General features: G+C 44.9%; 2 protein-coding genes across 2 annotated transcripts in view; one reads left to right on the forward strand and one right to left on the reverse strand.

Annotated features, from left to right (window-relative positions):
• The window catches only part of LOC8029338 (FACT complex subunit SPT16), a 35352-nt gene extending 9869 nt beyond the window's left edge, over positions 1–25483 (reverse strand). Inside the window, exons 1-22 of the mRNA XM_029978523.4 lie at positions 25307–25483; positions 24518–24619; positions 21436–21600; positions 20994–21053; positions 19664–19756; positions 19401–19547; positions 18373–18524; positions 17920–18186; positions 17500–17573; positions 17297–17409; positions 12108–12173; positions 11921–12043; positions 10549–10664; positions 10190–10272; positions 10012–10082; positions 8998–9125; positions 7057–7192; positions 6454–6580; positions 6086–6204; positions 5797–5922; positions 812–1000; positions 565–734 (exon numbers count right to left, since the gene is read on the reverse strand). Coding sequence (XP_029834383.1) covers positions 565–734; positions 812–1000; positions 5797–5922; positions 6086–6204; positions 6454–6580; positions 7057–7192; positions 8998–9125; positions 10012–10082; positions 10190–10272; positions 10549–10664; positions 11921–12043; positions 12108–12173; positions 17297–17409; positions 17500–17573; positions 17920–18186; positions 18373–18524; positions 19401–19547; positions 19664–19756; positions 20994–21053; positions 21436–21600; positions 24518–24619; positions 25307–25375 — 2696 coding nt within the window. The 5' untranslated portion in view covers positions 25376–25483. The remainder of the gene's footprint in view (positions 1–564; positions 735–811; positions 1001–5796; positions 5923–6085; positions 6205–6453; positions 6581–7056; positions 7193–8997; positions 9126–10011; positions 10083–10189; positions 10273–10548; positions 10665–11920; positions 12044–12107; positions 12174–17296; positions 17410–17499; positions 17574–17919; positions 18187–18372; positions 18525–19400; positions 19548–19663; positions 19757–20993; positions 21054–21435; positions 21601–24517; positions 24620–25306) is intronic.
• Positions 25484–26488: 1005 nt separating this feature from the next.
• LOC8029339 (sodium/hydrogen exchanger 8) overlaps positions 26489–26959 on the forward strand; it is a 29616-nt gene continuing 29145 nt past the window's right edge. Inside the window, exon 1 of the mRNA XM_029978527.4 lies at positions 26489–26894. Within this exon, the coding sequence (XP_029834387.1) occupies positions 26725–26894 (170 nt within the window). The 5' untranslated portion in view covers positions 26489–26724. The remainder of the gene's footprint in view (positions 26895–26959) is intronic.

The following is a 26959-nucleotide window of genomic DNA, read 5'->3' on the forward strand; positions in this document are numbered from 1 at the left end:
CTAAAACACTCTTTCAGAAGAGGGCACCCGTGACTGCACCTGCATTGGAAGAAGCTAAAGTATATAGTACACGAGCTGTTGTGTAGACGCGTAGAGAGTATACGAGAACGGAACCTGGGCGGCGGCAGTAGGGAGGCGAGAGAATGTCTCCACAGTGCAAACACATGGGTATTTTAAGGGGGAGGAAGAGCGTCGCCAGAGCAATAACAGCAGCGGCCTACAAGGGGAGGGGAGGGGGAGCGAGAAAGAGCCTTGCCATGTGCAAGGAACGATGGGGAGAGGGAGAACAGTGCCTCTGCAGTAGAGTGGGGTTTTGCATTCGCACATGAGAATTTTTTGTTGGGAAGAGGCCCTAACAGCTACCACTGTAAAAGAAATAGAGGCAATTTTTTTTTTAACCTTCTCATACTACCGATAGATAGAGGCAATTTTTTTTTTTAACCTTCTCATACTACTGATAGATTTCCCTATGAGAAAAATGCCTGGCAAAGTTCTCCATACCAACTAAATGATAGGAGTTAGCACAAGGCAGACTGCTCGTAAGGCTGAGAGTGCAGCACTTACTTGAGCCACTCCTTCACGTGGTCCAACATGTTCATGGGGACAGCATTCACCATTGCCACCTTCTTGTGATAGTCTTTGAACACAAACACCATGTCAAAGTTTTTGAGGTGGAACTGCACCCTCTCGAAGTGCACCAGCTCCACTTCCTCCAACGTGATGATGAACGGGGGCTGAGAAAGGGAAGGGCAATGATGAGGCACTTCAGCATCCATGTTGAGGCACCTGCTCGCTCGCACTGCACACTCACCCAATCGGTGAGGTTCACCAGGCACCCCGAGGTGGGCTGCAGAAGCACCGTGCTCCGGTAGGGCACTCCAGGGTAACCCAGGTCGCGGAATGGTGTGTCAAATTCAATGTCCGACTTCGTTACACCCTCCACCTTCTCGCAGAACGTCTTGAATGCGTTCTTCAGCTTTTGACGCAGCTCACGTTCGGCCTGAAGAAAGAGGGGGAAGTGAGAAGTTGGTAATCAGACCAGTAATTGCCTTCCACAGACTTAATACTTCAAAATGCAACCATTACTGTCAATGTCAAAAACAAACAAAATGCAAGCAACTGCACAAGGTGCAGGTATTCAGACCACAGTCGAACCCGGATATATTGAATTCAAAGGGGACTGTAAAATAGTTAGACATATTGATAATTAGAGATACAAAAATATGTTATAGCTTAAGCTCCAGTTCGAATTTCCATGCTTCTCTGCTAACGCCGAAGGCCGCGACAAACGGGACCTTACCAAATAGAGCCTCTAAGAGCCGCTAAATACAGTAGAGCCTAGTTGGTGAAGATTGCACGCGACAATGTTTGCGATCGTTTACGCGCCTCCACAACCTCGCCTGCGAAAAAACACAAATTAAAAAAAAAAAAAATGAAAGAATGGAAAAAGCAAGTTGCATAAAAACTTCTGATCCATAGAATGCAGTTAAGCAAGCAACAAAAAAGAAAGCTTACTAAATTCAGGCAACAAAAAAGAAAAAAAAAAAAAAAGGGCAAAGCAATAACGGCGAAAGGAAAAGGTAAACTAAGATAAGGCGTTCAAAGTGCGATTGCTCAACCGCTGTTGTCGACACACTTAACTTGACGAAGACTTTTACAGCGGAGCTGTTAAAGGCCGACCTACAAAACCATTTCCCGCGGGAGAAGAGGTTTCCTCCTTGCCACCCATAAAGGAGGAAACCCCTTCTCCTTTCCACGGAGACTACCTTCCGGACCCGCCCTTTTCGGGGGAGAAGGAGGAAGGAGTGCGAGAGGGAAGAGAGCGAAGGTCGTTGGGGAGCACTTTCCTACCCTGCGGAAAATGGTTTCGTAAGTCGGCCTTTAAGGGCTAGTTTCCCCAGGATCGTGTCCGGTACCAAACAAATGTCGACACCTGTGGTCGACACAACACTCTGGTTGCCGCCGTCGTTCATATATGGTGGTAGCTGTCCAGAAAGTTGTGTTTGCCGGTTGTCTGCTTGCCGCCGTCACTCATAGATGGCGGCAACATTTCTTCGGAGGAAGAGTGAGAATGGAACGAGCGACAATGTGCGCAGCAGCGCGAATGGTTCCACAACCACAGCGAGGCCGCTATCGCCCGAAGTCTCACTGCGTCAAGCGCTTCAGATTTCCTTGCAAAAGAAGAGCAGATCCCTCGCCTGGAAAGCCATCGCCGAGAACAGAAGCTACCAGCTCTGCTGCTCTTCCCTCTTCACCAAAATGGATAAGCTCAACTTTTTTTTTTTTTTTGCTTATTTTATTTTTGGGCTAAGGAGTTGCGCAGCGACAGCAGTGTTCGGGAAAGAGCGCTCGCTACCATTCCAACAGCGGGCAGAGAGTGCCCTCCCTAAGCGCGCGCGCGTGCCCTTCCTTTTGCTTTCTCCAACCTTCATCCTATATGTTTTTGTTTCTTTTAACGGCCAATTTCTTTTTTTTTTTTTTTTACAACTTTTTTTTGCTGCATTTTCTTGTGTGCAACTTTTTTTTGCTGCATATTCTTGTGTGCCTATGCTGGCTTGGCAGTCTGCCAGCCCCGCAACACTAGCTATAAGCGACAGGCGGCAGTGCTTCCTTCGTTTTCTATATCGAGTGCCCCGCCAAGGGAGTTCTATACAGAAAAACAACGCTCCTATACTATTACATGTGATTTTTAAGAGAATGTTTGGACTGTTCGATATAAACAATAATTCAAAATATCCGGGTGTGATGTAACCGAGCTTGACTGTATCTATCATAAGCAAACTTTTTCTCTTGCAACACTGTGAAAGCTATGCAGTGTTGCACAAAACAGTTGACAAGTATAACTAGTACTTTACAAGTAAAGTTCAATAACTGCTTTCTTAATGAATCCAGAGTTTACTAACTCATATAGACATGCAGCTTTACAATGCTTTAGTAGCACCAATGGCCCGAAGAAGAAAACACCATTACTGGGTGCTCATATCTAGTGCAGAATTCATGGGGTTTAAAGGAAGCTAAAGAGGCTCTTGAAAAATAAAAAAAAAACGAGTTAGAGGTGAATTTGAGAGTATTTTCATCCATGAACCTCTATATCACGTTCGTTTTTCCCAAAGATGTAATTAAACATGAAAAACTGCCGACCAGTCATTACGTCATAAAAGTATCTTTCGGCCGCCAAGCGTGTTTTGCTCGTGTGGGCAGCGCATACAATAGACCCTTTATGAAATTGCTCTTGGCAACAATGAGCCGCTGCTTTGACGGCGCTCATAAGTGCAGCTGGCCACTATGATCGGGCAATGCTTTGCCATTATCGGTACGGCTCCGTGTTTTCAGAGTTTATTTTTCGTGAAATTCGGAGGGTGTTTTTTGGAGTTAACTTTTTAGCAAAAATTCGGTGTTTGTCGAAGTTTATTTATCGTAAATCCCCCATTCTCCCAAATTCAAAGTTTAATTTCGGAACTTTAAAAAAAAAAAAAAAAAAATAGCGAACCCATTTTCCATTAGACCATACCATTTTTCTTTCTAGAAAAAAAAATGGTATGGTCTAAACCAGAAACCGGAACAATGACTAGCACTGACGGGTGCTTAGATTGCCTTCTTTGATCCGGAACTACATTGACCCCTTGTCCTCAGCGAAAACAGGGGAGATAATCCTCCTTTTGTCAATTGTGTTCGTCTTGAAAGAGGGCAAAGTAGCCCTTCGTCGGGACCGCTGGCCGTTTGCACCTATCTATCGGACATTTTATAGTCCCGAACTTCCACCATCACTTTTTGCCACCATGACCTCTAAAATCTGAGTTTATCGGATAAATCCGAATTGTCAAAAATTTTACCGGCGAGCGTTTTTCGGATTTATCCGAAAACACGGAGCCTGAATTATGGGGTATGCGCCCGCGATCACGAGCACCACCGCAGCTGGTCCTGATTCGCTATCGTGGGCCCCAGGAGCTTGCTTGACATTCCAAATTGGTATACTACAGATAAAGTAAATGACAACTACGTCGCCCACAACATGGGCGACCTAAACGGAAGGCGCAGTTCCAAGTTTGTGACTGAAAGTTACGTGAAGGCACCTTTGCACAAAACGGCGACTTTATCTTCGAGGCTTCGTTCTTACATCGGCGATTGAGTAGGCTGTCGCATTTTGGTTGGCGACGCTGTCCACATTGGCAATGGAGTCGCTTGTCGCGTCTTCGTTGTTGATGTGGTTCACATCGACGATTGAGTTGCTTGCCACCGCTGCCGACATTTGCACGATCGCGGCCCTCATCGCGTCTTCAGCTTCGGCGGCAAGGACAGTCTTTGACACGACGCTCTCTCCCCTTAGTCCTTTCGGCAATGTTGAAGGCAAATGCTGTCAACTATTTTTTCAGCCTCTATATTTCGCAAATTTTACGAAGCGTGGGTTTCGAGAAAATTTGGCGGGCACAATATTTTGCAATTTGGAGGGGTACGCTTAGTATTCCATTCTGTAGGGTAATTTATTTGCGCGATTTATTTTTCACAATATTTCATAAGAACAGAAATTGCGAAACTAAAGTCGATTACAGTGTACATGGAACAACTTGTTGCATCTAGAAGCGGCGGCTACCAGCAACGCTCCAGAGATAGCCAGCCTGGCTGAGCTGCTTCAGCCTATAACCTCGTATATTTCACATTATGTTTCCCCCTTCACAATTTATAATGATTTCTCAGTTGCTTTGAACAACAGATAACTCAAGAGGGGAAACAATGGGACACCTGGAAGAAGACAGTACACGAATTTCAGAATAGCTCATGTACCACGACTGAATAAGGTATTCTTTGGGGAGAGCCATGTGCGTGTGCTCGTAGCTATGATAGTTCTTTTTGCTGCGCAAGCTGTCGCAATAAATCCTCATGCATGCACACATATCCTGACTTAATCCAGTTTGAGTGTAGGGAGTGCGCACTTAACGGCTTGTAGTTTATATTGATGCACTTTTTGTTGACAGCTGTATTTTTGCAGAAAAACAGTAAATCTTGCCCTGTTTGGGAGGCTATCCTTCACGCCTTTCTGCTTACACAGTGCCGCACAGCAATAAAAACACATCTGGAAAGGCGCTATGCGGGTGCTGCAGAGTACTGGCCCCTGCAACCGTATACCCCATAATGGCGGCGGCGGCCCTGCCGAAGCGGCGCACGTGACCACTCCCAGTGAGTGTGCGTAGTTTGGAATCGGCGCCGCTAGATGGAGCGCCATTGCTAAAAGGGTCTATTGCAAGCTTGCCAGGAATATTCCCCAGCACTGAAACCAGCCGTGACGTCTCTTTCGGACCTTTTTGAAGATAGCAAGAGTGCATGTGCATAGCTTTGATTGGCACTGAAGATGCACGAGAGCAGAGGTTTCAAAAACTCCTGTGACGGAGTTTTTGAAACTACCATGCACTATGCAAATGGCTCGGGACAGCCATTCGCTACTTTTGCCTAAAAGTAAGAATATAACTTTTAAGCAAAATTGAACCGTGATGAATGCTGCACCTCTTAGAAATTCGGCAAAGCACTATTGGTAAATATAAATAGTGGGAATAGTAGATTCAGTTGACATTCAAAATGTGTATATACTTTTGAATCTAAAACTGCACCCCGCTAGAGCATAAATGACGATGAGGCAAAAGGTACTAAGTTCGGCAGTCCACTTTTCTAGACAGAGCAGCCGTAAACAACTTCCATCACACACTGCAAATGGCCACTACTCCCAGCAAGAGGCACACATTAACCGCTTCCCTTTCACTGACCGTGGATGATAAAGCAAACAGAGAAAGGAGTCCTGCTTACTTGCTCAGCAGCCAGGTCGTCCCTGTCATGCATGTGCTGATGCTTCCCGAGGTCGGTGGTAATCTCTCCCACCTCCGTGTAAAACTGCACGTCATTGTGCTTCTTCTTGCCAAACATGATGGCATTCTGCACCAAGACAGGCAATATCGATGGGGATCGCAGGACAAGAACACACAAAACATAGAGAAACAAGGCTCAGTACAATAAGGATGACACAGAAGGCAACAAAGCAAAGCTATACAAATATAGGAATAAGAAAAGCCCAAGCAGTGTCAGAAATGCAGCTCACTCTAAGGGTGAAGTGGAGCAAGATGATCATCTCCCCATCGCATGGCTGGAAGAATGCATGTTTCATGTTGTTGTACAGGATGTCCACTTTGTCACCTCGCACAGAGGTGAACCTGAAGCCTGCATCGTTGCCAGACAAGAGGGAAGCAGAAGTGTAAGTTCATAGAAAAGAGCATCTCAGATTTGAGTAGCTCCAGTAACATTTCAGAACAAGCAAATGACAATTTGTAAGCAGCAAGCAAGCAAAAAGAAAAAGCAGCAGCTTAGTCAATGCTAGGCAAGTCTAGACTCTAGAGGGAACCTTTGAATGACTTTGCGTCATACAATGCCACAGATACAACAGAAGGAAGAGGTTATAGGGTCACTCACCATTCGTGTGGGCTTCTAGGACTCCTGAAATACGCTTGGAGTAGATGTTGGGTCGAATGTAGAGATCTTTGAGCTTTGGGTTGCCCTTGTTGGAGCTTAGGACAAGCGTGTCTTGCTTCACTATGCCCTGCACAAAGGATAATGCAACACAGCAGCTTGTTTAATGGGTTTGTGGCAAGACTGCTTAAAAAAATGGAACCGACACTCAAATACCACTATTACTACTAGACTGCTTAAAAAAATGGAACCGACACTCAAATACCAATATTACTACTACTACTTCTACATGAAAAAGTATTTAACCCAAGTTACAACTACTAACTTGGCTCACCAGCCAGGCCCTAGAAACTTAAAGAAGCATGATAAGGCAGCAACCATAGTTAGGCAATAATTGCAAACACATGATGAGAGAAGAATGTAGTACTATGAAGGCAACAAGGCTGCTCATGGGCACATAAGAATGAATGAGAATGCAGTTAAGCTGGTTAGACCCTTCTCACCATTGTGTGCGAGCATAAACAAACAACTCAATTACTACAATACTATAACAAGAAATAAGCACCCTTTCAAGCCTATTCTATGAAAACAAGTGGCACCACACACTTCTTTTTCCCGTTCCTCAGCCTCCCTGGTTTTGAATTTCTTCTGCACTTCCTTGATGAGACGAAATGCAGTGTTCAGGTTGGACGATGGAGCAGAAATTTCCCCTGGCTCTTTTACATTGGTGCTACGGTAAGTACTGAAAAAGTAAAAAAGACAACCACAGGGTTACAAAAGGTCTTTTCCCGAATCAAAGCGCCCCTGGTGGCACGTTGGCACGAAATGAATTATGGGTACCAGTTGGCCACTTAGTTTTGGTTTCAGTTCCAGATTTTGTTATGATCATTGTGTCGTGACAAAACACGCCGCTTGCGTTTTCAATGCTGCGATTTCTTACAAGTGTACAAATACTGTAGGGTTGGCCGAGAGATATTGAAAAAACACTTGGCACTGTTTTTGTGGTGCCGGATTTTGGGCAAAGGTAGGCATATGTAGAATGATGGATTGCAACGTGCCCGTCGTGCAAGCACGTTCGCATGCTCGTGAAGAAAAGTTATGCAGGCTTGGAAGTTCACGTGCTTGGCTGCAGGAGTACAGACAGCGGCTGTCTGACCGAAACTTTTCAAAAGAAATATTGACAATAAATTTACATGAATACAACTTCATTACATTTGTATTGCACTACTCATGGTAGCGAGATACAGCTGGGTCTCGCTATCATCGCTGCCGTCTGTTGTGACAGCAAAAACTCTTTACAGTAAACGCTCACTTGGGCAAACGTCGGTTTAACGAATATTTCAGAATAACAAGCTTTAAAAAAATCCCCAGCAGTTTTCTTACGCATTCGATGCGAAAATGTTTCAGTTAAACAAAACACAATTTTCAGAATAGCGAACATTTCAATTCAACAAACTTGATTGGTGGACCCAGGATTATTTTTGCAATCAGTTCAATGAAGTTTTGAGCACTGCAGTGCTGGCGTAGCCAATGCCCACCGCCCCACTGCCGCCACCTCTGCAAAGGCGGCATATCATCGCTGATGTTTAGTGCCGCCAAGGCAAAGCGGCGGTGCGGTAGATGAAGACAAACCACGTGGTGTGTCTGTTTTTTCTTTGTCATCGGTTCCGTTCGGCCATCTTAGTTTTGGGTAACAACGGCAGGACGACAGTTTGTGCGCCCACTTTCGTAACGAGTACGACGAAACGGAAGCGGTTGTCTCTATCAGACAAGCTCAAAATCCCTCAGCGTCTGGACAAGAGTCAAAGGCAAGTAGACCTTGCAAAAGACTATGGGATTCCACCGTCAACGTTGTCAACAATAGTGAAGCAAAGTCAAAGCTTGAAGTAGAAACTGCGTTCAATCCCAACAGGAAACGACTCTGCACGGGATAATTCAAGCCAGTGGACTATGCCGTTGCGGTATGGCTTTGTCACGTGTTCCGGGAGTTTGATTTTTGTCAATCGTACTTCCGTACGAAATGGTACATATTTGGGAGTCCCCCATATAATACAGGAGACTTGGTAGATACGCAGTTAAAGTAGACAAGCAAATAACAGCCCTCAGGAAAAATGAGACAAGGCTCTGCTCAGCTGAACTCCTAAACATGAAAGCAAACATGTTTATGCATGGTCAGAGATGAACTTACTATGGGATGCAAAAAGAAGCACCAGCAAGTAATACAATCTAAGCTCATTACAACAGACCTGGTTAAAACAGACATTTGGATATAACATACCGATTTGTGAAGTTTGGTTTTCCTCTACATACCATTTACTCAATTTCATATCTGCATACAACATACTCATTTTACAACATGCCAAAATCTTGGTCAAAATCAAGGTTTGTTATAACGAGCTTAGACTGTACAACAGGTTCAGTCTCATAAAAAGTGGGATCATTAGTGTTGAATTGCAAACTGCAATCCTGAACTGCTCATGCTTCCATGCACAACACTGACCCCATCCCCCACAGCTCTTCCTTGAATTGAGAAACAAAGGTACTTGCATTTCCTTGAGGAAAGTGGCTTCTGGGTTGGGAAAGACGCTGCCTTCATTTCTCCCCAGGGCAGATCCAGGGTGGAAGAAGTTGATACGCAGGTAGGTGTAGTCCCCTTCCACTGACTGTGAAATGTTCTGCAAAGGGCAAAGACCGAACACATGTGAGCTGACATCTGAACATTCTTTCTGGGGAGCTGTGTGACGAATTATTTTGTAGTAGAAGCCAGCTGTAAATTAGGTAGCGAGTAACTTGGTTGGAGTAGTAGAAACTGAAAGAAAAAATATTCAAGGGGATGGAAGGCAGACTCGCAGCACTTTCAAGAGTTGAATCTGCCTTCCCTCCCTTTTGACTATTTCATTATTTCAGTTTTCACCATATTCAATACTCCACTTCTTCTAGCAGTGAGCAATGGTACAGTGTAATTACACTATAGGGAAGGTGTATGTTACCAAGGGGGCCTGAAAACATCCTTGAGCCTCTTTAAACGCTGAATAAACTACTTTTATGCGCATTAAAAATATAAAAGCGATGACTACCTTACTATGTTAATTAAGCTGATTTTACCTTGTTTGTGTCTTCCAGCAACATCCTTCAAAGTTAGGGATTCAAACACGTAGGTATGAAGTGAAGCTTTACGAATGCGGGTTGGTGTGAAGTGGTGAAGCTTGATGTGAGAAATTCGCAATTATTATTTGTAATTTCTGAATATTTGAAAAACTTGAATACTTGGGATAATAAAAGTGCGCTGCAAATCAAATTGAAGAAGAAAGTGTATTCACAAATTATTTGCCGTTAATGCACGGTTGATTCCACGAGGGTTGCTCGCCTTGTTTGAAGACACGAGTTGCAGTACATGTTGCACGCCTAACCCCAATGTTTTATTTCTGTGCCACCCTTTCTCCACATGGAGTTTCAAATATTATTCACACATTTCTACTCATAGATGCAATTTTAAGACCCCCATAATTGCCCTAGACAATCAGGCTCCTTCAACCACAGCCATACAAAGATTGGTCATACCTTCACAGTGGAGATGTGGTAGGGCACCGGTATTCCAAATATTGGCAGGATCACAGTTTCATATTTCTTGTCTGAAAAAAGCAAAACCATAGTTCATGGCGTAACAAAATTTTGACAGGAGTTGAAATGACAACACCCCTTTACTGCCAAGCTCTCTGCCCCCCAGACTGCTACTTACCAACAAAGACCTTGAGCTCTTTCACTTCGGGCTCCTTGGGAAGTTGGTTCACAGACTTGTATGAGACAGTCGATTTCCGAACCCTAGCAGAAAATGGACAAGCATGAAACGAATTGCATAACATACCAGAAATTCGCAGAAGAAAACCTACAAGGGCTAATTCAGAAGTTAACCTTTGGATGGAGTCTTAAATTTCAAAGTACTTAGCACCATCGGGCAACTGCCATTGTACACAAATCTACACCTCTCAAATGAAACAGCACGCTGCCGATTTTGGCACAATTTGGCTTAACAAGGTAAAGAAAAAGCTCCTGGACACTCTGGCAGGTGTAAAGGCTAGGGCAAAAGAGATGACTCACTTCTCATCCTTCTGCACACCACGCTGCGACGCCAGCCTGTCCTTGGCCGCCTGGTTCAGCCGTTCAGCCAGCAACTTTTGGTTCTGTTGACGTTTTTCTTCCGCCGACTGTTCCGTCTGAAATGTGCCATTCCAGGACCCCTTCCTCAGTGCTCGTGCTATATATTTTTCTTTTTTTCGCATAACGCATAGCCTCAGCTTGCACTTCTCTGATCTTATAACAAAGGTAAGTAAAAATTTTTTTGAGGTCCTCAGAGTTGGGTTAAAAGGAGCTACGATTGTTTCCATGAAACCGACCAAGGCAAAATAACGCACTCTGATAGAGCAGCAGCCACCCCAGCAGCACCAGTGAGGAATCGCTATTGACTCATGTGAATAGGCAGGAAAAATCATTATTTATCAGCTCCAAAATCGGTTCCACCGATAGGAGTGAAATAATGCTAGTGTGTTATACCACATAAATAGCAAAACCTCAAGGTCAAACAGCCGCACCAAAACCTACGCAGTACAGAGGACAGCTATCATGTGGTGCCATCTCCACGAGACATGCTATCTTGCCAAACGATAGATTATATTCCCACAGAGTGAGCCTATCTGGCAGCGTAATTATTGCTCCATTCAAAAAGAGTGAAGGGTGCAAACACTGTTTTTCACCAAAATCTCAGAGGGCGGGCGGCAAAGACTAAAACCTTTGCCGCCATCGAAAACGAAAACAAAATAAATGCCAGGTATCGCTTTAGTGGCACGAAATATGATCCCAGCCGAAATATTATGCTCAAGTGAAGCTGCGTACTCCACTAAAACCGATTTTAAAGATGCGACCAGCTGCTCTTTAGTGGACGACAAGCGGGTTAGCTTTTAGTCAAGGAACACTGGCTCAGCACCCTCGTGACGTCATGTCGCGGTGGAGCTGCGGTTCACTGGTTGTACCGCATACCGCAGCACACTTGTCATGCCACGGAGCTGACGATCAGTGTTGCCATCCCTCTAGCAGAAGTTTCGGCTTTGCCATAGACGCCCAAAACCAAACTTTGAGCCGTAATATTTTAAAAAAACTACCGACAATATCGAGAAAAAAATACACCTTGTAATTCAGGGACATTGCTTTAGCTGAGAACAGTTGTAATCCCAAATTTAAAAAAAAAATATTGACTGGAATTACCCTTTACACATATACACCCTTTAAAAAAAAAAAAAAAAAAAAATGAGGTACCACGGTTGACGTGCAGCAAATTCAAGACACACAATAGGATAATCATGCTCTCATCTTTGCATCACTCCATCCAAAATGAAAATGCAAGTTCGAGGAACCCGTAATAATGTGCTTTCCCGCACTGAGGAGAAGCATTTGAAGGGCGTCTGGACGTACTCACCCTGAGCTTGGAGTCCAAAATGGCTGTTCGTCGTCCCCCACGCCCAAGTATCTGATCACTCTGCTTCTTCTTGCTCTCCTTCGTCTCCTCCTCCTCTTCCTCCTCTTCTTCATCGTCATCATCCTGCACAAACGGGGCACGAGATCATCATCCCAACCAATGCAATGACGCGATCGGAGAGCCTCACCTTGATAAAGATAGCAATGCTCTTCAGCTTCTTTTTGCTGTTGGTCAGGATGGTTGCAGGCTGGCCCTGAAAAAACAGACACCAGTTGCTTTTGCAAGTGAAACTGGTACGCTTAAGAAAACAAAACAAAAAAAAAATGAATAAGGCAATAACGGAGCAAAGCTTTATGGTGGATATGCCTCAACTTTTTATAGACCTGTTTTAGGTTTAAGAAACAATTTAAAACCTCATTCTATGTATTTAAATATGTAGTGTTCTCCCCAAGCTGCAAGAGTGGCAGAGTGAAAAAAAAAGGCTTAATAAAAGAACATGCAGTGATGGAAGTGGCATTTGACCTTTTGTAGAAGGTTCTGTAGCAGGCAAAATATTGGTTTGGAGCAACAACTGACACTTTTGGAGCAGATGCCAACATCTGTTAGCACATCACTGGAGAATGAAAAAGCGATTGCATCTCTAAATGAGTGAATTTATGATAGTGATCAAGGGTTCCTCTTTGATACTCGAGCATATTATTTATTACCATTTGTGATGAGGATAGATAGGGTGTCAAAGGAACACAATCTTCTTAAATACGGCTTTAGTCAGAGTAAATTTCATTTACAATGGCTATTAAAAAATGGTTAAAAAGTGAATCATAGCGCAACAATTCATTGGGATCAATCTTCTCTCTTCTCCATTTTACACTCGGTGGTTTGTTTAAAATGTAAATATAATTTCTGTAAACTTTCAGCAAGAGTCAGCCTACCCGCTAACACATCTACCAAGAAAAATGTGCCCCATAAGTTTATTGAACCCACCAAACTCAAGATACCAATATCATAAACTGCAAAAACAAGCACCCAAAACTAATATAAAAGCCTACACTTGTGCTTCGAAGGTAACGCTGCTCTTTAGCGGCGTAGAAAAGAGCGTTGCATCAAAGTTTGCTGCTCTTGCGATCAACAGCTGCACGGGAACTACACTGACTACAGTATTTATTCAAAAATATATGCACCCGTATTTTCTTATCTCTTTCTCTGCTCATTTCTTTTTTTTAAATTAAAGATTAACTTACAATTGGACAAAGGTCGACCTGTAATAATCCTGAGCATAATTTGGCGCCTATCGCGCTAAGCCAGGCGCTCCCCCAGGTAGCGCTCCGGTATAGAGCGGTGAAGCCAGGCGCTCCCCACGCTGGCGAGAGGCAAAGGTTGATGTGAGCGGCGCAAGAACGCTACTCTGCAGCCACGGAAAGAAGGCATGTGGCATACATGATAATCAAGTGATCTTATCAGGAATACAAGACCCTGGTTCTGTTTTATCACATTAGCTGCAATCGGCAATCCTACGGTTTTGAAAAGTTTTCTCGAGACTCTTGGTTCCCGACATCAACGACATTGTCTGGAAATTCAGACGATGTCGGCGATCAACCAGCCAGAGAAGTCGATGCCCAGCATCAACGGCTCTGGCCGGTTGATTTGTATTATCAAAGCACGACATCATGGCATTTGTCATCTCCTTGTACATGTTCTGGCATCGGCTAAACCAATCAAGTGCAATGAATGTCCCATGACTTGTGCTTTTAGAAAGTTTGTGGTTGTATGTGTTCGAGCCTTCGACTGTGCTCCGACCCAAGACGAAACAAATTATATGGTGAGTAGAGACGCTCAGTGATGTGATTGGCCTAAGCTGTTTTGGAGCAGCAAAAGTGGCCTTTGGAGCAGATATCCTTAGAAAAATAAAAATATTTGTTTCAGGTGATGGACAAACACACTTTTCTCGCCACAATAAACAAATTACAGTCAAGTTAGACCACCTGGGAGTCTTTCAACATGTAACTAAAATGCCAATGACATGACATATTTTGCAATGCTCCAGTTAAATGATATATATATATATATATATATATATATAATTATGTACCCGCCAGAGATATATAAGAACCAAACTGCACATATTCAAATTTATTTGAAAATGGCCAGCTTAGCAGTAAATAGCACAGCATTAGGTTGACTAGGTATATAATAAATGGAAGCAGTCTCCCGACTTATGAAACACGTAAATACTGCAGTGCAATGCGAAATTGTCGCGTGACTGGAGATGGCTGTTTGATCGAAACCATGCCACTCCGCTCGGTCGCCAACTGGTTCCCAAAAGTGTATGCAACATGTAAGTGTCCAGCATAGGACAAAAACAGTCCAGCGGCACGTGCTTGCCAGGGCGGCAGGCGAGGTACAAGCTAAACACACACACACAAAAAAAAAAATAACCTAAGCACATCGATGCAAGACATTGCGAGCCAGGGTCAAAAAGCTCTTGGAGCGCTTTGTGCAAAGACTGAACTCCAGACAAACAAGTGCACTGTGCGGGTTCAGCGTGCAGACATTGCCTTCTTTGCTTTAGCTCACTTCTCTTAACCAACCTTATTTCGTAGCAGATTTTTCACGTACCGGGGCCCCTCTCAAAAGAAGGCCTTCCGAGAGAAACCTCGGTAATCAATACTTCGACACAGCAGTCTTTGAGCTAGAGGGATTTTTGTAGTAGCGTATTAAACAAGAACAGGAATGCTGATGAACGTGCAACGGTCCTTACGTTTCAGTTTAGAAAGCACCATATCTGCAACGACGTGGGGATGGCAACACCCGACGTCGTGCGACCACGGTGACTGGCAGGCAGGGACCAAATATAGGAAGCGAGCAAGCCAGCCGTGTCGCGGCGGTCGCCTATTGTTCGCCGCGACCTAGCGGTAGCCGCCGCAGGAGCATCGGGGAGCAATGGCGACGAACAGCACGGCGGGCAGTGTCCCCGTCGTGATTACAAAGGAATTTAAGGCAGTTACGAATTCGGAAAGTTCCTTCGGTAGCCAGTGCCGTCGGCGCAGAATCATCGGGAAGTAATAGCAACGATCACCACAGAGGACAGTGGGCGATTACGAATCCGGAAAGCTTCTTCGGTAGCCGGTGCAGAATCATCGGGGGGAAGCAATGGCGATGAGCAGCACAGCGGACAGTGTTCCCTGCGTGATTACGACGGGGTTTAAGGCGGTTATGAATCCAGATTGCTTCTTCCGTGGTACCAATATGAAGAAGGGAAAACTCCTTTGTGAATCTGGCCGCGTGTACGACGTGAAGGAGGTCCATTTCGACGGACAAGTGGATGTCACGGAGCGCCATACTCCGCTAACAAAATTAAGCGCGCCCGCAAAACATGTAGTGGGCGTTGAGTGGACTGTGGTAATTATGTACATTTATTTCTGAATCAGCTTGGACAATAACTGGGCGATTTCTTTCACGCCGTTCCGCAATTCCTACCGTAGGCTGATGGAAACATCCAAGGGTAGGCTTAGGTGGGCGACCGCATTCCGCTTCTCGATTCCGGTGAAGTATTTGCTGCATATTTTAGAGTTTGCCGTCGGTGTCAATGCTGTTCCATCGTCGCCAGAATAGAAAAAAAGTTAATTATATTATTTGTCAGCAGCTTAAACAAAGCGCGAACTGGAAGGTAAGAAACGCCACTAACCTGTATGGACGCACAAGACACACCCAGATTGCGCAGTACTCCGCCTCGTACGGCTTCGAAGGGACGATGTAGTACCACGTGCCGTGCGCGATCTTCGACGTACTGTTGCAGCCGACCACGCAGCAATTGTTGCGGCTTTCTTGGTGCGGAATAGCCATCTCAGAAATTACAGCGCTAACCCACTTCAGCGCACAACCAACGCAGCGACTGGCAGAAGCTCCCCAATGCAATGGACCCGTTTGCCGCTAGAGGCGCCCTGGTCGGGGCTTGAATTAGATGCGCACGGTTCCTATAGTTTTTCCACGACCGTTTATTTGAAGAGCGAGTGCTTCAGCTCACAAAGCAACTCCTGCCGCACAAATACGTGGTTTCGTTTCGTAGCATGACGGCATGGCTAGTACCCAGCAGGCTACCGTCGGAGCGTCTGCACACGCCTGCGCCTATCGTTGAATTTTTTCTTTTTTAAAAAGACGCGAGAAAATGAGAGCGCGAAACGAGATACGGCAGGAAAAACCACGCAAGGGGGGAGGGGGGGCCGGATGAATGATTGCAAAATGTAGCAGGATGTAGCAGGGTTAGCCCCTTGGCGCAGTTTGGCGCAGCAATCACATCACTGAAGGCTGTGAAATTCATGTGTAAAATTTTTCTTTCCTTCTACTTCTTTGAATACTAGGATCAACCAAAATTAAATATTTTTTTGCTTTAAGCCCATCTCAGCGCAGGTTTGGCGCAATTCTTAGCAAAAGTGGCATTTTGGAGCAAGATGTAGCAGACTTTCATGATGCAACTGGCGCAGCACTTCTATCACTGGACACGCCTTCAAGTGATTTCTTACTGAAAGAGATCTAACCCTTGGGGCAGAAGGCTAAAGAAAAGAACATGCAAGCTAAAGCGGAAAAAATGCAAAGTATGCCAGCCTTTAACACAGTTCCCACCAAGTTTCAAAGCATTTCAATAACCATCTGAAACTTAAAAAACGCTCATAATAATCACTAAAGGAATGAAAAGGTAGTCCTGCCAATGCGAAGTGCGGACCGTTTTGGCACGATAGAAATCATCTCGGAAGAGTTCCTTTATTTTTTTCTTTCGAGAGTTTCTTGAGCGTAGCCAGGACACCACTATTCACTGCAGCGGCATAGACTTTCCATTTTTCCGAGGGGGGCACGCTGAGAAGTTCTCCGGGGGGGGGGGGGGGGGGGGGGGGGCATGTTACCTTTTTGCTATAACTGGAGATTGAAGCTAACGAAAGCATGCTGGGATCCCATTTCCCAAGTATTTTGTCAATAAAGGCAACGAGGACGTTATTTTGTTTACATGCCACTACTATAGAAGCTCATTACATGGCACGTAAACAGCGTCTCGGTGAGGATCACGGCCCGGGCCCCACAAGCCCCGATGCCCCCCCCCAAAGTCTATGCCTATGATTCACTGGCATCTTTTTGCATACAAGCTCACTACCGCCCCTTATCAAAGAATCCTTGCACACTCCTGGATTACTTTAATTTTTATAAGACAAATAAACACACTATAAATGACTACTGAGGCACGAAATAAGGTGACATCCTCATACTACCAACTCTTACCAAGACGGTGAATTATGTTACAATGCCGGCCTCAATGAGCTTAGCTGCGAGGTTCCAAGCGTATGAAGTCACATAGAGATTGAAACCAAGTGCGGCAAAGTGACCCACCTCATTGACTAGGACTGTGTCACCAACAAAGAGGGCATAAGTCTTGGCATTTTCGTCGGTTGCACCCTTGCACTGAAGTCCCGAGAAGCCAATGTTAATGTTGAACACCATGCCTGACCAAATTGAAAAGAGGGAATACAGCAAAAAATTAGTATTTATATTGCTTATCCCTTTGTCAGGGTCACTGCGCTCGTACCACTGACCTTTCCTGGCAACGGCCGTCGTTTTCGACTGGATGACCAGGGAGCTTTCTCGAAATTCGATGCCGGTGGCAAAACTGGAAAGACCAAGCTACAGTGGGCTTTTGGTAATTCAGAACAATAATGACCTTTCTAGCGTGGCTCTGCAAATCCATCTAGTTGTGTACAATCTGTCTAAAACCAACCTTCCAAGAGCAACAATCGTTCCAGCCTAGTTTAGCCATACACTAATGCCATCTCTCACTCTAACATACCCAACATGGCGGCATGAAGTTTGTATTGGACTGTTGATTTGCTGCTCTCATTGATTTCCCTTTGCTTTTACGTCGCAAAGATAAATGCTTGCCATAACCAGCATAATAAACAGATCAAATAATACTAAGCAGAATTCCCACAAGAGCAAAGCAATGGTTCGAAACATACCCGACGTTCTTGGTCATCTTGTCTGTAAGCTCGCTGTGGTCCTTGGCAACACGGGCCACAGCTGCTGCAAAGACGTCGCAGAGCTTGACACCATCCCTGAGCTTGTCTAAGACAACCTCTTCTTCAAGCTCCACCAGAAAGTTGTAGAGGTCCTGCTGCTCTTGCGTCGGATTTACCAAGAGCGTACGCACCACATTGGAGCAGTATGATTTGTAGCGAGCTCCTAGAGCACACGTGATGGCGCCAAAGTGGAGAGTGTTCTTGTCGCTGCAAGAGACATCCATCCAGTCAGTGAAAGGGGACGTGCCACTGGATTCACGATCGCTGCATAACCCTAGGTTAGAATAATGCAAACATCACTTTCACATTACAAGAAATAACGGGGCCACTCGGTCCAAAGCACAGAAACAAAGCAATGCTAATTGCCCAATCAGCAGAAAGAACAATCGTTACCTGACCACGCTGAACTTCAGGTTGTAATTTCCACCGGACTGAATGATGGCCGGAAAGCACGAGTCTACTTGGGACGGATCTACGCCCACCAAGTACTTCTTGTCCGAGAAGGCCTGGTCGACGCCTTCAGCCAGCTTGGAATGCTTCACTTTCTGCGGGAGATCCAGATGTGCCACTACCAGTCAATGCTCCATGGAGGCAGTAAGCTTCTGGAGGCAACAAGAGGCCACCAGAGGTGAAGCCAGAAGTATGGAGGGGCACGCCCCCAACGATGACCAAAATCAAGAGACGTTATTGGACGAAAAGGAGAGTTGACTTGGCGCCAATAGCTGTTTTGGTCATCTTTGTGGCCCGCACCTCTGGTGGCCTCAGGTCGAAGCTCCCTGCCTCCATGATGGTCTGTACACACCTAACACAGCCGTCCAGATTGCGTGGTCAGGGTCACTCGCAATTGTACAAACTGGAACCCCAGATTCTTGTGAGTTCTAGTGATTTCCCTCTAAAAAAAAGTGTCACCTAGCACGGTCGGTTTTATTTAAACCGGGGCTTCTTAAACGTTTAAATCTCGAAGAACCACTATCTGCCTTGATAGACAGCCAAGGAACCCTTCCCGGATTCGGCACTGATGCAGCGAAGCAATGCAGAAGCCTACAGGTCCTTGTAAGCAGGAACACAGCTGCTAGGGAGTGTATGGCTCTGAGCTATATACATTACTGAGCAGCTCTATAAAGAAACATTTTAGCTAGGGACAGGGACGGTCGAGGAAATTTGGGAGCTTGTGGAACACCTGAGGGTACTCTGGGGAACCCCTGGGTTCTTAGGAGTCTAGTTTGAGGACCCACGATTTAGACAGAACAAACAAGCTGGTGAGAATGGTCCTGTAATGCGCATGTCTATAACAGTTTCACTAACTCCATCAAAACTTAGGGCATTACATTCCTGCCACCCTAAATAATTAAAGTTAGGTGGCAGCCCTGAACCTACTGGCCAAAAGTGTTGCAGCAGAGTGGCGGGCGGCGGGAGCTCACCTTATCGGCGTCTATGATCTCCATGATCTGGTCACGCAGGTACTTGGCGTACACGTCCACTGTCACCTGGCAGGCCTTCTTGGTGAGCACCAGCTCCTGCTCTTCCTTGGGGGCCATCACATAGGCGACAGCGGCACTCACGTCCACCTGAGAGAATGAGCGGGGGCTTGTGCCTACGGGGACCCTCCATCACATGCAGCCAGCATCCAAGGGATGTCCTGGCACTAAAAAAACGCTAATCGGACAGGAACCTTTGAACCTACAGAGTCAAATTTTTCGGCGGAGATGACAGACCGCCAGGCGTCCATGAACTCCCCGGGAAACTTGTCCTTGCTGAACTCCCCCACAGTCTTGCCCTGCAACATCACTTGCCAAACTTAGCTGTGCGAGCCAGCATAGACACACATACTGAACAAGCTCCCTGTTTATAGAGAGTATTCACTGGACGCCATATTTGTGGGTGCTGTTTAGTGCACATGCACAGAACGAGCTCGCATTAATAGGTTGCCAAGACCGACAATCTTGATGGTGTGGATGCACGTAACAAAATACTGTAGAAGCTCGCCATCAGCACGCGCTCAGCAGTCGCGCGCACACAGCCATGGCCGCCAGGGGCTCTATCTTTAGGATTTTTAGCCAGCACATGATAAAGCATATACCAATGGGGCTATAATGATATGACTGCCACATCCTGCCCCAGACAGATTTTCTTGGCCAAGCTGAATTGACCTTTGAGTTCAGTACCTTTTCATGCTTCACAGGCAAAACAAGACAGCCTACACTCATTGGTGCAAACAAGCATGAAGTACACAATGGGAAATCAGTACTGTGATGCAACAGCCCAAAAAACAAGTTTACACACAATTAATGGTATTGCCAGACTACTTCACAAAATATCTATGTAAGGTTGCCAGAATGTCATCACAATGTGGTTATTGAGTATGGGGCTGCCAAGTTCTGGACTCTAGTTGTTAATGCAGCAAATGTGTTTTCCAGTACACCAAGTCATGCCAAGCATTCTTCTCCAAAGGTTTAGTCCAGCACTTTAATGTTTTTTTATAAAATTAGGTAACACATACAACCAAAACTGTTGCCAATTCACGACTTTTTCATATATATCTCTTTAATGAAGAAGCATGGTGAGCGCTACACTTCAATGATAACAGTCATAGACCAATTCTCGGTTAGAGAGATTAGCGAAGCTTCCCAACAGCCTGGCATTCAACTTTGAAACATCAAAAACACTCAAACCAAGACAGTGTTTCGACTGCCACTCATCATGCTCTATCAAGAAGATTACATAAATGTAGTACACAGGTTTGCCCTAGTGGCAGACAGCCTATTAAAGGGCTTAGGCTGTTATAGACATGCCACTAGTTCTATACACACTGGAACCGAAAGCATTTTTGACTCTTATGTCAGAACCAGAACGGTAAGGTTTGTCACATGGGACACACTGCATGGCATGAGTACAATAAAGTATGTAAACATACACTTAAGAGTTCCATCGACAAATATGAAACAAAAACATCCAACAAAATTCTAGTTTTCGCCCTTGTTCCACGGTGTCAAAAATCATAAAGGAAGGCTTACATTCTTGCTCTTCTTGATGGCATCAGTAAGCTTCTCAAAGTTGGCCTGATCCTTGTCAGCCTGAAAGACGCCAAGTATCAACGCCGTGTCAACAACTCTTTCTTTCCTCAGATATTGTAATTTTCCTCCCAGATAATGGTAACGACCAGATTACATTTAACTTTAAAGGCAGCTGCATCCTGGAAGCTATAAATATGAATAAACTTTTTCTAGCCATAGAATGGTGAAGGATGAGCTACAAATGAGGAATCACAGCCAAGCTGAGATGGATGGCACATATTCAAAAGTGAACAATTTTGAACTGAGCATGAACACTCCTATAATTGCAACCAGTTCCCAGAACCAACATATCACAACATGTCCTCCAAGAAATGATTGCCGAAAACCTTGTTCAGAAGGGGCCAAGTTCCAACGGAAGCCAAGCCAAGAGGGTCACACATACCTTGTCCCTTACAAGCAGGGTGATCGGCGGCACCTGGCCCTCATTCTCCTTGCCAGACTCCACCTGCTTGAGGAACTCTACTTTCTTCTTGCTCGCCAGAAAGTAGATGGCGTTCTCGCAGAGCACCATGATGGTGTCCGTCAACTCGTAGCCGAAGAGCCAGGTCTGGGACCGTCCCAAGAACAGGTGAAACCAAGTCAGTACAGACAACAATACAAACCTAACCAAACAAGAGCATACAGTTAGGCAGGGATGGGCAGTACTTCAAATACAAGTATTTGAAATATGTATTTCAAATACTTTGTGTATTTTGCATTTGTATCTAATAACAAATTGGGTAAAGTATTTGACGTGTGTATTTAAATACTAAAACATGGGTATTTCAAATACAATTGTAATTAAATACAACTTTGTGGGCGAAAATACATCCCTCAAATTTATTGTCACGATAATTCTTGTTTTTATGCATGTGGTTGTATAATATAGTCTCCATCCTTTATTCGGCCATGGGGCTTTTTTCTTTTTCTCCTCCGGCTTTATTTTAAAGGCACTGTAGGGAGCAAGAAGAAAACTATGTTCTGTGCCGAATGCAGTGCCTCTCAATCAAGCACAAGCGTTTAGTGACTTTGTGATTACGTTGCTAGTCCAGGGCAAGAATAGTGACGAAATCGACATTCACAGGCAGGCTGGCTAAATAAGTGCCCGTGACAACTTGTAATGCTTTCCAGCCTGATTTCCATCCTTATTTTTGCCTGGAACATTCTAAATGTGCGGGTCGTCCAGATTTTCGTTACTGATGCGAGCTGCAACAATAAAAAATTCTCTAGCTAGTGCTGCACGTCTTGGTCGTCTCGGTTCTTTGTTGGTCTATACCAAAAATGTGATGGACAAAAAAAGCTGCTTGAAGCTCTGTACTTTTTTTACCTATTACGTCCAAGCTGATTAAATTTTTTTGTGATTACATTTCTGTTACGTTACTAGAGCCTCGCACACTAACTCCCGAGTGTGCAATGCAAAATTAAAATGAAATACCCAGAAACCCGTCGCAGGTGCCCTGAAGTCGCTGACGCAAATTTTGAAAAATGTATTTGGAAAAGTATTTGGAGGAGACCAAATACATTTGGTTGTACTTGTATCTTGTACTTAAATGCTTTTTTGGAAATGTAATTAGATTTGTAACTAAATACATTTTTGATGAAGTATTTTGTATTTGTATTTCAATACATATTTGCATGTATTTTGCCCATCCCTGCAGTTAGGCTACTAGTGTTCTTTGTTTTGAAACAACCCAAGATTAGCAGGCCAAATAAAGGACAATACGGGAACCAGTCCAGTCGTCATCGAGAACTCGCCACAAGACAACTGGCGGCGCCTGCCTTCTCGTCTGAGGTCAGTTGAACATAGCAACACCAAGCGAAGGGGGCCATCTGTCACAGGAACACTGGCCGCAAAGCCAACCGTGTTCCCATGGGAACACTGTCCACCTTGCTTTAAACAAAAGCACTGGCTAAAAAAAAGATCAGTGTTTTTGCGTGATGAAGGAAGTTCCAATCCACTCATGTTTAAATTTGCAAGTCATTCATTTAAGAAAAAAAGCCTTAGAAGATTAAGAATATGCTTAGGGGACTAGCATATTCCCAATGTAATCCATGTGCTTAAGGGCAGTAATCAGATTCCTGAACCCACCCTGGGGGTGGTTGGTACTGACTGACATGAACAGGCCTGAACAGGCCTCTCGTCTTTGGCAGCACTAGTCAATAGGGTATGAAATTCATGAAAACTCATTGCAAGGCTCCAATGCCACTGCACCAGGCAGGGTACACCATAAGCAGAAAATGAGGTTTGCATTTATTGGATATGGAGAAAATAAATACTGCTAGGAAAAAATAACTGAGTAGCCTGTTAGTGTTTAGTGGCCATGACCGCCACTCCTTTTTTTGAGCTGGGAATCCGAATGAGCACAACATACCAAAGATACAACAGAACACAGAGAGATAAGACTACTGTCTGCCCAACCTATGGGTTTTTCTGGGATGCCTAAGGATTGGCAGGCACTGCAAGAGTTGGAGATGGTCCAGCTCGACATTATTTGTCTTGCAAACAAATATTGAGATGTAAACCAGGATACCTTCAAATTCTCAAAGAGCATGCCAGCACTCTACAGTCAGTGCACTTAGGAATTTTGGAATGACATGTGCTTCTCAGTATAAGGTATTTGTATGGTCTCCATAAGTTCAATAAACAAACAGATTCAATCCCCTGATATACTAGCCAGTGAATGTGTCATGTTAATGAAAGCTACCAAGATGGTTATGTTCCTATTAAAAAAAAAAAAACATATTTGGTTTCACGAGTTTCACACTACATTGTGAAATTCAAAGGCACGAGTGTGTAGCTATGGAAAGGACGCTTGTTGCATGAGGTCATGTGCTAAAAGAGTTCTTTGCCAAGGTGACACACTTGTGCATGTGGTTTCCACATTTGATACAGGGTACACTTATCTGTATGTTTCATTTACGCTGCACAGAAGGTATGGGAACATATGTCGCTGCACTTATTTTACTTCTAGCACAAATTATGTTGATGCTAACTTACTACCTGAGGCACTTCACAATCTAATGAATAAAATTGAACAAACACCAGTCTGTGAAATAAAATGACTCGTCACACAAGGAACCACGTTCCGACAGTATTTTGTGCAACAAGTAGTTCAGCATGACAACAATTCCTCGTACAAGGTGCCACACCTATGACCACTCGGGCACCTCAAGCATGCAAACTACATAAGGCAATCCCAGAAGAGATGGGCAATGTGTTGTTGCATCAAACATGTGTAAAAGAACAGACAGCAGGAAGGACACGACAGTACGTTATACCCATCCTTTACAAGATTTGGACAGATTGGCTGCACATGGCAGAGGTATAAGCATGGCACAACATTTTCTAGCACATGCAGAAAGGAAAAGCCCCAGTTTCCAGCTTAAAACTTTTATAGTTTTATATCTCACATCAAAGATAGCAGCTGCATATAAACTGCTCAGCTGTGCTCTAAAACAAAAGGAAACCCACAGGAGGCCCCAACCTGTATTGCAGTTGACTTGCTGTAGACAACATCTTCATCCACTCCCACGGCTGAAACCAAAGCGTCCATCTTCGCGAAGGGGCCATAGTTTTGGTCCGGTTTCTGAAATTAAGTAGTCAGGTGCGTGCGTGCACGGTTATCAGTATTCCGAACGCTTTGCTGCAGCACTTACAAAATTGTACACAAAATCTACTGTTACTGCTTTGTAGTAGAAGGCTTCGACAACATCAACAGCAACCGATTCTGACACACACTGCCGCGACGTTCCGTTGAAGGTTCGAGCCTACATGCCGAAGTGACTAGCAGAGCTTCACATCCTGATAAAATACTTTGCTAATATCGTTACGTACGCGAACTTCCGTGGCTTGACCAAGGTTCATAAGAAACCAGGCGCAACAAGCAATACCTGAAACAATACTGAGCGACATGGTACCACCAAGAAACATTCGTCGCACGTCCCGAACCAGTTAAATTTGAACATTGAACTGTTCTTTTTGAATCGCAACGGCACGTGTTTGCGAGTAACAACGCGGAAGTCAACTTCTCTTAGATTTATTCCTTCCCGTACTTCAATACACCCCTAAGTTCAAGGGTGCGTGTCCAGGCAAGGTATCACAGCCTTCTACTGACACCCGACAACATTTGAGCTTCCCTCGAATAAACCAGTGTCGTCGTAACCACTGCGACAAAGCGATCAGGTAACCATAGCGAGTTTCGGTAAAAACAGAACGCTAAGAGCGTGCAGTTCTAGTTTGAATAGAAAGAAAGCAATAAGCACTCGTTCCATACCCGCCAAGCTGCGTATAATCTTCGCATTCGCCGGTAAAAGATGTCTTTATTTACGGTTAAGCTGGCCATTGAGCTCACTGCAAGCGGCAAATGGCGGTATTTGGCAGAACAAATGGCGCGAGATTGCGAGCGCGAGCAGCAGCGCGAGAAGCAGCGAATTCCAGTGTTGCTAACCGTAACCTTGGTTACGCTTCGAATAAATTGAAATTATTGAAACGGCATTTTTTTTTATAAACGACTAAAATAAATTAAAAAGTATATATTAGTAGCAAAATCTACATTAATGATTCCCTAATAACTTTATTAATAAAAATAACTGTTAAAGTTTTAGTTAAACTCGGATTATGTCTTTTTAAAGCAAACGTCAACAATGCTAGCCGACAGTTGATTTAGTCGGCGAACCATGTTTGGGACCCCGAGGGTCTGCCTCGAGGTCCCTAACAGGGTTTTGGAACCCCGAGGCAGGCAGACCCCGAGGGTCTGCCTGCATGATCCGCCGCTTCCGGCCATAGAGATCATACATACTAACTCTAGAGGAAAAGGTCCGCCATTTTCCCATACATTCTGGCTGCCGCCAGCGGCGCCAGCGGCGGATCATGCAGGCAGACCCTCGGGGTCCCAAACACGGTTACATCATCAGAGCAGTTTCGTGAACTTCAACAATCCACGAACTTACCGGTGGAAAGATATTCGCGTTCCTTTCGAAGCTTTCTTTTTGCATAGCGCGCAGATGTACGGCCTCGCGTTAACGCTAAACTAAACCATATACCCGGCTTCGCCGGTGGGGCGCGGCTGGGCGCGGTTGAGGAATACGAAACTGCGCAACCACCATATTTCCGAGATTTCGACAGAAGGGAAGTTAATGCAGCGTAATGACTTTATTGCTTTTTATAAGCGTTAGAATAGCTCATATCTTAGTTTACAACGTTAAATTATCACTGTTTATATTGCTGAGAGTTTTCACTCTTCGCGTTTACCATGGCAACGTTGCTTTCTTTCTCTTGTGTTCTGTCCTCTCTTTTGCGATCGTTCACTCGGGACCCCGGATGTCGGCGCACAGGATTTGCCACTCCTCCTCACCCACCTCTACCCCCCCTGCTTGCGGCAGCCATAATGTATGGGAAAATGGCGGACCTTTTCCTCTAGAGTTAGTATGTATGATCTCTATGGGGCATGGAGAATAGGAGGGGTAGTGAAATCGGCGTCCTACACCGGCAGTTGTCGCTGCCTCTGCCTGGAAAAGTTTCTGCTCACGGTCGCGCTTCGGCCGAGCTGTCCTGAATTCACGGGTGGCACGGCGAAGTTCCGAAAATATGGGTTGAATAACGCCTCAGTTGCAGCGAGGTGGTTCGATATGTGTCGGTGACTGACCACATCTAAGCAAAGCGGCCGTCCGTCCAAGCTACCTTCCCTCCAGAATGGCAAGCATACTGCACGTAGCATTGAGTGCCGCTTTTATTTCGATCGTACTCTCTGCAAATAGTGCGCCTTCAAGCAACAAAGTCCACGCTTCGATCAGTTCCACTCCGGCTGCTACCAACACCGTCAAGCCCAATTCCTCGTCTAGCCCGACGTCAGAAAAGAACATGTAAGGCGATCTTCTCTGCATGCATGCGACGCAATATCCGTTAAAAAAAAAGGAAAGGGGTGTCA

Source organism: Ixodes scapularis, unplaced genomic scaffold (genome assembly GCF_016920785.2).
Source record: "Ixodes scapularis isolate PalLabHiFi unplaced genomic scaffold, ASM1692078v2 PGA_scaffold9__187_contigs__length_104089568, whole genome shotgun sequence".
Taxonomy (NCBI): Eukaryota; Metazoa; Arthropoda; class Arachnida; order Ixodida; family Ixodidae; genus Ixodes; species Ixodes scapularis.